Source organism: Microplitis mediator, chromosome 6 (genome assembly GCF_029852145.1).
Source record: "Microplitis mediator isolate UGA2020A chromosome 6, iyMicMedi2.1, whole genome shotgun sequence".
In the NCBI taxonomy this organism is placed as follows: domain Eukaryota; kingdom Metazoa; phylum Arthropoda; class Insecta; order Hymenoptera; family Braconidae; genus Microplitis; species Microplitis mediator.
In genome coordinates this window covers 10480641-10492934 of record NC_079974.1, presented here as the reverse complement: position 1 = coordinate 10492934, position 12294 = coordinate 10480641, and the positions used below count along the sequence as shown (strand labels likewise).

Here is a 12294-nt window from a genome sequence, read left to right as displayed (position 1 = left end):
TAGGATTATCACTTTTATTTATTACTTTTTTTAAACGTAACGATTTGAAAATTTTTTTGTAATAAGAATAGTTTTAATTATATTTTACATTACGGACAACTACCCTATTAAAGGATATTATTATTACCAAGACTTACGTATACTATTAGATCTATTTATTTAAAACCATATACATCAGAATTCATAAATTTTCGGAGTTGTAAGTAGATGGAACATGGTTCACGATCAAATTGATTTTTAGTCATTGTTTAATCCACGGTCCCGTTGTTTTTTCCTCATTAAAAATTAAAAAATCTCAATAGTAACAAGTAAACTCATGAAAACTATTCAATTTCAGTAATGACTATATTTTCTTTTATTACTGTGCCGAAAACATATTATAAAGAACTGTTTAAATTTTAATTTATTAAGACCGAAAAGTTCAGTGACTGTGAAAATTAGCAATTGTATTTTTTTTAGAATGTGCAGAAAGATGTGTGTTTATTTTTTTTGTTTCATTTTCAACTTAGTGCTACTTTTAACATTTCTGCGATATCAACTATCTTTTCCCTTGGTTTTCCTAAGATTTTTCCTCGTTCACATTCAACTTTATCAATTTTCTCCCAATCTTCAAACCTAACAATAGGTACATTTTTTTCTTTAAAAATTTTTATAAGTCTCTTAGTACCTTCTTTGGGGTGACTCGAATTGAGCTCTTGATTTATCAAATTTCCAATTTGGAACGCATTTGTCATTGTTGAAAGAATAACTCCTGTAGGCCCGGTAGCAGCCCACCCCGCAGCGTAAAGATTATCTTTGACTTTACCATAAGAATTAATTATTCGACCGACACATTGGTCAAATGGAATATCTTTATCGATTTGTACAGATTTATATCCAATACTTTTAATAACTAAACCACATGATATTTCTTCTTCAAAACATGTAGGTTCTGCTCTCGCAGTAAGAAAGTTATTACCAGTGACATTGTTTTTAGTAAGTATAACTCTTTGAACGAAGTTTGTGCCAATTATTTCTTTTGGGCTTCTGAAAAAAACTGGTGCGAGTATTTTCATTTTAGTAGAATTCTTCTCAGCAAATGTTGTGTGAGATAAATTATTAAGCATTAGCTCTATCAATCGCTTTTTCGGACGTGGCAAATTAGGGAGGTATTCCTCAATAGCTTGAAAATCCTCAGATCGCCACATGGTTGTACAATTCTGCACTTTTAAAATTTCACGTAGTTCAGCAGTTGTAAAAGCAGCTTGCAAGGGTCCTCTTCGACCAACTAGCCATACTTTTCGAATTCTACTCTGAGATAATTGTTCTAAAGCGTACGATGTTATATCTGTTTTCTGAAATATGAAAGTACTACAATTTAACACATCAAATCAATTTGGTTGAAAGTCGATAAATCGATTTTTTTAAGACTTGCTTTAAAAAATATTCTTTAATATAGTCTGTTGTCCAAATTCGTCTTTTCTAGGAATGTAGACAATTCACAATTAAATTTTAGATGATAAAAAATTACGCGCATTACCTCTTGGACAAAAAACTTAGAGAACAATGATGACTTCAAACTTAATCAAAAGCAAGTTCTTTATATAACCCACTGAGTACATTACCCAAGTAGCACGTACTTAAGCAAGTGCTCTTGTGTAAGAACCTTGTGCAAGGCCCATAGTTACCAGTGTCTCCTTCTACGTATGTGCCTTGCGCAAGATTGCGTAGTAAGGAACTGACTGAAAAATTGTGCATGATTTGCTCATGGTATTGTAGGCAAGAATAATAAAGATATTTCTAACAGGGTACAGCCAAAATTTTCTGACGCATTTCTTGCCCAAGAAACTTGCAGTAGATACTTACGCATGGCTTGCTCAAGATCTGCTCAAGTCGTGCGATACTCTCCATACTATTCCTTCTCCCACCAGTTTTAACTTGATCAGATCTTGAGGAAGCCATGCGCAAGGCAAATTCAACATGCTTATGGTGCCGATTTCCCTGTAGAATTGAATAATAACTTTACCAAAACTCTTATTGTGTAAGGCTCGCTTAAGACTTTCAATTCAAATCTGCCTTGAAAAAAACTGCTATATGGAAATTAATTTTACAATATAAATCTAAGTTGCTATCTTTGAGTTTACGAAGTCAAAGAAGTATTTTATAACATCTTGGCAGTCGAAAAATTCGATTGATCTACTTTCAATCAATTATAGCTCATGTAACCCCAACCAAATTTAAAAGAGTTTTTACTTTTAATTCATCGATTGGCGTTAATAAAATTCTAGCGATGTCTACTGCAACATTTCCTTGCCCAACTATTAAAGCCTCTTCAGTGTCGAAATTAACTTTTAAATCTTTATCAGAAGGTACTCCGTTATACCATCCAACAAGCCGACGTCCAGAAATAACATTATTTAATGTTTCACCAGGAATACCAAGTACTTTGTCTTGATCAGAACCGTAAGCCTGTAAATTCAACGTTCTCAAGTTATTCGCCAATAAAACAATAATTTTCGCATGATTAAGTAATTACCAATAAAACAGCGTGATAATTATTTTTCAGTTCCTCCACTGTTATTACTTCACCTACATTGATATTACCCATAAAACTTACTCGAGGATTTTTCGCAATTTTATGAAATGTATTGATAACATTTTTTACTTCAGGGTGGTCAGGAGCGACGCCAAAACGGACTAATCCATATGGCACCGGTAAACGTTCCAATATATCAATATGCACATCTGCAGATAACTATAATAACTCGAATAAATTTTTATATCAAATTAAAATCATTAATTTTTCTTTACCTTAAGCAATTGTTGACAAGCATAGAAACCGGCTGGACCCGAACCAACAATACATACTCGGGGAGTGACTTTATGCGAGAAATGACTAAATTTTTTAACCAATTTTAAACTCATAATGGAACGACCTGTAAATGCCCATAGAAAATAACATTAACATCAATAATCGGAAAAAGTAAATGTTTAATTGTAAATATATAAATATATATTCACTCCACAAATAGTCCCAAGTATACTACTGATTCAATGAGTGATATACTTGGGACTGATTCTCAGTGAATATTCATTTATATGCAGTACTTTTCACTGATTCATTGTAAGAGAGCATAGAAAAAGTGCTTTTGCAATTCAATTTTTGGGGGATTTTAATCATTCAAATTTTACTTAATTTGATTGTTTAAGACTGCCCACACTGAGAGGAAAAATGGTTTCCTGAACTAGTAAACAATAGTTAAATAAAACCTTCACTATCGACTGCAGTTTCAATGATTAACCCTTTCCCGGCTGACCTTGAGTCCCTACTCTTAATTTATATCGTACGTCTTCGTCTTAAAGTGAAAGAGCGCTAGCCTGTTTAGTAGCGAAGGGGCAGAAAAAATAGTAGAAGGGGCGCATGCATACACTACTACGATTAAACCGTTACTCACACAGCCTTACTACGAACTGTGATTGGTTATTGGTTTTATCCCCAAACAGCTCACACCAATACTTTTCGAGACGTATTTTCGGGAAAGGGTTAATGTGATATTTTTAACCATAACAGACAAATATAACAGAGATGACTACCCAGACAGCATTCAAGTCAGAATGACTGCTTTACGAAGTATTTTTGAAGGAGTCTTCAAGAAGTCATATAATGACTTCTTAAAGGTGTCATTTTTAAGAACTCTTAATTAAGAGTTCTTGAAGACTCCATAAATAAGACGTCAGTTTAGTGACGTCTTAATGTATTCTTTTTTTAACTTTTTTGAAGTCAAAATGAAGTCAAAATTAGGAACTCCTTAAGACGTCATGGTAAGTTCATTCTGAAGTCTTATTTGCGGAGTCAAAAAAAATAACTCTTTGAGAACTCTTTTTAAAGACGTCTTACTGAGTTCGTTAGGTGGCGCATTCGACATCTTAAGAACTTCTTAAAGACTTCTTTAACATGTTTTTAAGACGTCCAAATCATAAATAGGAACTCATTCAGAACTCATCAAGACGTCATGTTGCTATCTGGGTATTTATTAGTAAATGTAAATATTTTTAATTTAGCATGACCAGGAGCATTTTATTACGACAATTATACTTTTCTAGTCAACCAACTCAATGCGATGAAATTATCATAACTACATAATTTCAGAGACCACTTTTATAAATTTATGGTTTCAACAACTACATACACGGAGAAAAAAATATCGTTCCTCGAACGATCTAAAGTATAGCAACTCGTAGATCGTTACCACAACAATATGTATACTTATGGTAACAGTACCGTATCGTTCCTGAAACTATCTATTTTGTGTATCGGGTATAATTGTTGCTAGCAGACGCTTAATAAATAAATTATTTTATTTAATCAAAATTATTTATTTATCATTTAGTTCTTAATGATAAAGATTTTTAAAGGTCTCATATCATTTGCAACGCACGTGACGTCAGATAGGACAAAGAACCATACGGTTTAGCTGTCAGAACGAGACGGTATAGGTCTCAGAGCTATCTACCGTATTGTTGTCAGAACGATACAGTAGATCGTTGCAGTAACAATCTAGTAAAAAAACTTTTTCGTATTGTTATTGTAACTATACAGTCTACTTCTCAGAACAATATTTTTTCTCCGTGTATTTAGTGCCTTTAATTATTGCAACAAAATTAATTCAAAGAATTCTATTTTGTTTTTCAATTCAAGCAAAGTAAAGGAGTAATTATTTTCACTCGACATTAACATGTTAATAAATTATTTAATTTTACCTACGCGATTGTTTTTTCGCCGAAAATGAGATTTAACATGTGTTAAGGATGTTTTGAACCCCTGCTTAAAAAATCCGATAGATTCTTATAGCTGTATGTATAAGGCCCTATACTTGACTATAGCACTTCTCATAGAACTCATTCATTCTTATAAAATCTCTATGGGAATTGAACTATTTGTAAAATTATTACTTATTTAAAGCGCACACAACGACGATAAAAAAATACGAATTATATATTTAATGCAAGAATTTCTTTTTTTTATCGATTAATTTTTTAATTTCTTTCAAAAAAAAAGACTGTAAAATTTACATCAATTAATTACGTATATTCTATTACTTTACATTTTTTGATATTAAATAATAATTTTTTATTGCACCTATTAGAATTATAAACATGTGATTATTAATTACAACTAAACACAAAATTACAATGAAGTTAAAGTTGAAAATTTATCTATTTTAACCTCAAATTTTTTATGGCTATTTGCCTATATGAATTATTTAGATTTCTGGCGTATCGTTAAAGGAATGATTTAAAAGATAGTTATTATAACAAAATAAAACGGATCGTTACTATAGCAAAACGATCTTATGATTTCGGGATCCGCCTGGATCGCAGTAATCACGATACGATAGACCAACACGTTCTGTATACAAAGTATAACCAACCGAGGAGAGTGAATATCACGATACCTTTGAGTGGTGAGCGCAATATTGCACGACTCGTTCGTGCTTTACGATCGAAAAATTTTTTTTCGCCTCACTTCGGTAACTAATCAATTATTATACCCTTGTTAGTTTACGGAATTAAGATGGTTTGCATACTATTTTGAAGAAAATTTAATGGAGATTAATTCCATACTTTTCAAAAATTTATTTAGTTGAATATAAACGGAAAAAACATCAAAAATAGTTTTAAAAAATTTCCTGTCCGTTAAGTATGAAACCCGTATACACGATAACTTGCGAAAAAATGCAGTAATTGAATCAAATTTTTTTTAAAAAAATTCTTTGAAATAATTGTAGGTCTCCTATTGCAAATGGCTAGGTAACTCAGTGTCGTTTAATTACAATTAATAAAAGAATAAAAAAGGCTGTATAACTATATATCTATATATCTATGTAAAACTAACATGGATGGTGATATATATCTACCTATACATTATACGGACATTTATTCCGCTAGGGGCGCTTGTGCATTACCGTCCTAGAACAGCTGTTTTTTTCTGCTAATTGGTAGGCCTGAATTTTTTTTCAATTCAATTTTTTTTTATTTTTGTTTTTATTTACGTTTATTTTTTTTTTGTTATTAATCGAGATATTTTGAATAAGTTCTTTTATAATTATAAAAAAATAATAACATAATAAAAAACAAGACAAGTTTTAATGAAAGAGAATTGTATATATTTTAAATTTATTCGCACTTCCCGCCATTTTTTTTATTGTTATTTATTATTTCATAATATATGAGCATTACGAGTCGTGCACTTTTGGATTTTCCAAATTTTTTTTTTCTCTGTGTACTCACATTCAGTTGAGAAAAATAAATAAGCTTCATTAGTATATGAATTATGAATTAACTTTCGTCTGTTAAAATATTTTAAACTTACCGTAATAATAGTGTAATATAAATAATAATCTTTGATTGTAACTTGAAATCAACCTCTGTCTAACCAACAAGCTCCCAAGTAGATGGCACTCATTATACTGCCGTGAAGATAAATTTACTGATTAGTCAGTAAATTGATTCAAAGCTTCTGATCTTTTAGTAAATTTTGTAACTACTGGAAAAATCAATAACGTTTTTACTGATTCAATTTAAGAGAGCATACATGGGTATACATGGCCATATACAGTCATATATGACCATACATAGTAGGGTGTTCGTTAAAAATTAAATTTTCTCAGACACCCCATAAAAAGCTTCTTTTTAGTGAAAAAATACGTGGGGGATTTAGTTTTTTCGTTTTAAGTAAAAAGAACACGTGTCGCAGGACAATTAAAGTTTATTTTTCGATGCAATCGCGGTTTTTTTTAAATATTTCATGGAATATGCAGATTAAAGGAAAAGATCATAGGAACAATTTTGTAGGAAATTGAATTTTTGACAAAAAAGGTCATATTCATTTTTTTTTATAAAATGTGTATTTGTGAAGATATTTTAAAAAAACTTTTTTAGATCTTATCAATTAAGCATTTTAAGGATGACGAATGTCAAAAATAACGTTTTTCCTTAAATATAGACAACTTCGTAACTCGTAACACACAATACTTAATGCTTGTTATAGTTTCTATATAATTAGAAAAATGTAATTTTTCTCAGAATAGATTAGAAGACTATTATTTTTACGAGCTTGGCATTAAAATGAAAATAACTAGAAAACAATGCGGAATTTAAAAAAACTTCATTGAGAATAATTTGTAGGGAATAAAATTGTCTATAAAAAAAATTTTATGACATTTTTTGATAAGTTTGATAGTTTTGCTGGAACAGTAAAAAAATCTGGAAATTATTATAGATTTGACTTCCAGCTCTAATAACTTTCGAATGGATGGATTAATCAAAAAATGATAAGAGACCTTTTTGTAGAGCGTTCAATGCTCTACAAAATTATGCTATGACTTATTTATATGGGGTGCGAATGATGAGCAAGAAAAATAAAAAAATAAAATTTTTTTTTTCTATGTTATTTAAATGGGAAATGGAAAATTAGAAATAGGCACCTCTAAATATTAATAGTAAGAGCTCCGCTTTTAACAGGCTTCTTTTCTCACCTTCCCTCGAGTTTTCAGCCTATTTTTTTGTTGAAAAAAAAAATTCGCCTCAAAATGGCACACCCTAATATATATTAGACTGATTCAAATAAATCGACTAATTTTTTTTTTCTTCATTACATCGAAAATATTGTTGGAAATGACGAAAAAAAAAATACTGTGAAAGTTTGAACTCTTAATATTGATATTAACACCTGCCGTATCGCAATTTTCTATTTCCCATTCAAATAACATGGGAAAATTTATTCTTTAAGCTTTGGAATTTTGTAGCTCTCGGTGGGACCAATACTTTTAAATGTTCAAGAGATATTCTTATGGGAAATTTGACGCTCTATAAAAAAGGTCTCGTATAATTTTTCGATATTTTTATTTCTTCAAAAGTTATTCAAAGTTAAAGTTAGATTGACGATAAATTTCTACATTTTTTTAATTTTTTGACACAACCATCAACTTTATCGGAAAATTTTACAGGACATTTTTTATAGACCATTTTATTTCCTACAACTAATCTCAGAGAAAATTATCGATATTTCTCATAATTCGTATGTTATTTGCAATTAACTGGAAACTTTCTTAAATAATCTAAATTTTGTTGCTTAAAATTAATAATATTAAATTTTCAGTTAACTGCTTTATAAAAAATATTCCGTAAAATTTTCCGATAAAGTTGATGGTTACGTCAAAAAAATTAAAAAATGTAGAAATTTATCGTCAATCTATCTTTAACTTAGAATAACTTTTGAAGAAATAAAACTATCGGAAAATTATAAGAGACCATTTTTATAGAGCGTCAAATTTCCCATAAGAATATCTCTTGAACATTTAAAAGTATTGGTCCCACCGAGAGCTACAAAATTCCAAAGCTTAAAGAATAAATTTTCCCATGTTATTTGAATGGGAAATAGAAAATTGCGATACGGCAGGTGTTAATATCAATATTAAGAGTTCAAACTTTCACAGTATTTTTTTTTTCGTCATTTCCAACAATATTTTCGATGTAATGAAGAAAAAATTAGTCGATTTTTTTGAATCAGTCTAATATATATATATATATATATATATATATATATATATATATATATATATATATATATATATATTAGGGTGAGCCAAAACAACCAACCTATCGAATTTATGTCTTAAAAAGGACCTATATATCGAGAAAAAAATACTCCCATTGGGCAAAATTTTTAGCTCAATTTTAAAAGGTGGCGGTAGTTATCTGAAATTTCCCATTTAAATAACGTGCAAAAAAAATTTTTTTTGATTAAAAATATTATAATTTTTGAACCGCGTGAGACAATAACTCGGCTCTAGAATATTCTTGTAGGGTATTAAATTTCTTGAAAGAAAGTCTTGGGAGTCGAATTTGTAAACTTGATATTTCGTATACTAACAGGCTATCAAGGTCTAGAGTAAACAGAATTATACAAATTTAAGGCTTTTTTATTAAAAATATCAATACTACGAGAAAATTTGTTCTACATGTAGTGCAATGAAACCACCAACAATATCCACGTTGTTACAAATAATATTTTGTTATCAATCACAATAAAAGAGAAGTATTTGGAAAATCCAAATAAAACCTTAAATTAGTATGATTCTGTTTACTCTAGACTTTGATGGCCTGTTAGTATACGAAATATCGAGTTTACAAATTCGACTCCAAGGACTTTTTTTGAAGAAATTTAATGCCATTCAAGAATATTCTAGAGCCGAGTTTTTATCTCACACGGTTCAAAAGTTATAGTATTTACAATCAAAAAAAATTTTTTTGCATGTTATTTAAATGGGAAATTTCAAATGGCTACCGACACCTTTTAAAATTGAGCTAAAAATTTTGCCCAATGGGAGAATTTTTCCCTCGATATATAGGTCCTTTTTCAGACATAAATTCGATAGGTTGGTTTTTTTGGCTCACCCTAATATATATGTGGTGGTTCGGCTTTACTCCGCGAGATGGCATCTACAACTTGCACCTCTCGCAGTATCTCGTCCCTATGCCTATTTCAATATATAACATGTAACTTCCAACACGGCGTCTTAGGTGAGGTATACGATAGTCACACCTAACTGAGGAGTCTCAGCTATCGTAGACGAAACGCCTCTCTCCCCACAAATACCTTTTTCTATCTCTCCTCTTCTCATTATCTCTCACAACGTTTCACTCTTTGGTAGTTGGCCACTTAGGCAGTGATTATTGCAATCTAATCCTAAAGTATCGTCGCCAAATATATATATGGTGCATTCCACGCCAAATCGACCACTTTTGACCCCGACCCCTTTCGATTTGGCTGACAATTTTTTTTCCTTTTATACCCCATTAAAATCATTTTTCAGAAAATTTTCAAATTTTTTTACCCAACCCAAAAAAAGTTATGAGTTTTTCAAAAATTAGGCTTTTATTTTATCAAATAGCTATAACTTGTTCTAGAATTGACTAATCGGGACGTTTTTTTTTTTCAAATTTTTGTCATTGAATGTACTTTTCAAAAAAAAAATACAAAAAAATTTTAAGATGAGAAACTCTATGAAATCTTCGGCTTTTTTGAAAATAACCGTGACTTTCTTAAAGTTCGCCATTTTTTATTTTTTTTTTTATTCTCTTAAAAAAAACATTATTTAATTCTGCAATTTTTCCCGCCAATCCTAGAGTGGGCCGACTATTCCTTCTATTTTTTTTTATCAATTGAAAAAAAAATTTTTGCCCAGTTGGACTTATTTTGCTAAACATCAGTCTGGAAATTTTTGAGGATTTATAGATGACGTCCGACTTTGAAGAATTGAGACGAAAAAATTCATTGATAGTGGTAATCCTTAAAAAAATTTGGATTTTTTTCAAAAAAGTGGAAAAAAAATTGAAGATACCTATAAACAATTTTATTATAATTTTTTTTAAAAACTAGACCTGAAAAAAAAGAAAATGAAAAAAAAAAAAAAATTGCCGTTTGGTTTATTTTGGAACAAGTCACAGGCTTTTGAAATAGCGATGGACGTTAGATATTTTATTTTCGACACAGGTTGAACTTCTAGTCTGTGCTATCTGTAGCGAGTAAATACTGAAGTTCCCTTAGCTGTCTCGATCCTGCCCCTCCAAGCCGCCCTACTTTGATTTGGCTTGAATAATTAGTGTGCATCTGGTTTGGGGAAAGTAGAAAATCTTAGAAGGGGCGAACGAAACAAGCGGATAATTGCTTGTTGGGAACCCGAAAGAAACAAGTGGAGTGGCCCTTTACATAGGGTATGGGGAGAACTTGCGTCCCACCACTAATCTATGCAAGCAGTTCACCAGAGCTGAAGTCTGGTACCATAGGGGATCCATTCCAAGCCCCACTTCGACCAGAGTCTCTCTATTTCCTGAGATGGGAGGAGTGTATGGGTCCAAATGAGGTCAATCTCGTGGTGGTTGTTGGTGAGACACCCACATGCAATGCATGCCTAATGGGTAAGTTAATGTGAGCTTATGCTCATATTTCGCTTTTATAATATATGGTGGTATTGATTATAAAAATAGGGACCACACGCAACGCGAGTATGCCCAAAAAGGCGAGGTATCGGCTTCCGTGGAGGAGGTGGACTTAGGTCCCGTTACATTAATTAATTGTCTCGATCCTGCTGCGAATTCTTTCAGCGTAGCGTCTGCTCCTACAAAATTTGTACCACAGTCCGAGTATAGGGTACTGCAGGCGCCTCTCCGACTAGTAAATCTTCTAAATGCTGTGACGAAAGTGTTACGTCCTGGAGTCATGTCGGCTTGTGATCTGCCGGCGCGAATTATTTGAATTGGACCTGACTGTAGATCTTCGGATACATGGGTAGTTCTCGAAAGCTCGAATTAACTTGATCGTTTTATTAGAGAATAAATATGTTTGATTTATTCATATAAAATAGAATAGTCGAAGAATTTGGTTGAAAATACACTTGAGTTTTATAATTACTATTTGACAAATAACTTCGAGTCAAAAAAGAATAATATAATTTAATTAAGCCGGGAGTTTATTTGCGTGTTCTAAACCGCATTACTATAATTTCTGGATGATGTAAGAGTATGTAAGCGTAAACGAGTGATGCATTGGGCATCGGCTTTTTATATTTTTACGCGAGCCAACACCCTAGAGAAAAGTGGGATAAGGTATTAGGGCCTTATTCCCAAAAGTGGGAGTTGGCTATCATCGTTCGACGCAGATGTTGTTGCGTCAGCAGTCGGAAGATGTTTTTCGACGTTGTCACTTTTTCGTGGAAAAACTAATTTTACCTTTTTATTCTTTTGACATTCATTATTTGTCGTACAATTATTCTTATCTATTTTTTATTCATCAACATTCTTTTAGAGAAATCGGCGGCGATGAATAAATATTCTAATGCATTAAAAATATTTTATCTATTTGACTATTTTTAGATGCATACTTATTAATATACGTTTTTAAGAAAATATATTTTTATTAATAATTCTATTATTTAAATATATCGATTTGGCGGGTCTCAGGTCGGTCTCTTATTATTTAAGATTTAAAAATTGGCAGGGCCATCTGTTGAGCAGGCTGGGACGTAACAATAGCGTCAGTAGAATAATCGGTGACAATTTCAAGGTGTATAGCGAACGCAGCAAGATAAACAAATACAGCGATCTTACACGAGCGGATGGCAACTGTCCCATTAATTGTTGTGCACGAACACCTCTATGTCTCGTGCACACGACGCACCGAAGAATGTGTGACCTGGCTGGAACTCGCCCACCTTCTATCTAGACAGATCTCCGTAAATCAGCGAGAGTTAA

General features: G+C 31.6%; 1 protein-coding gene across 6 annotated transcripts in view; it reads right to left on the bottom strand.

The window, feature by feature from the left end:
* LOC130669669 (NADPH:adrenodoxin oxidoreductase, mitochondrial) overlaps window positions 1-12294 on the bottom strand; it is a 73442-nt gene continuing 61148 nt past the window's right edge. For 5 of the 6 annotated variants that reach the window (XM_057472693.1, XM_057472692.1, XM_057472688.1 and 2 more), the window contains exons 2-5: window positions 2791-2915; window positions 2516-2734; window positions 2233-2448; window positions 1-1334 (exon numbers count right to left, since the gene is read on the bottom strand). In XM_057472693.1, coding sequence (XP_057328676.1) covers window positions 501-1334; window positions 2233-2448; window positions 2516-2734; window positions 2791-2904 — 1383 coding nt within the window. In that variant the 5' untranslated portion in view covers window positions 2905-2915 and the 3' untranslated portion in view covers window positions 1-500. Of the gene's footprint in view, window positions 1335-2232; window positions 2449-2515; window positions 2735-2790; window positions 2916-6352; window positions 6527-12294 lie in introns of all 6 variants that reach the window. The other variant, XM_057472690.1, reaches the window with a different exon arrangement.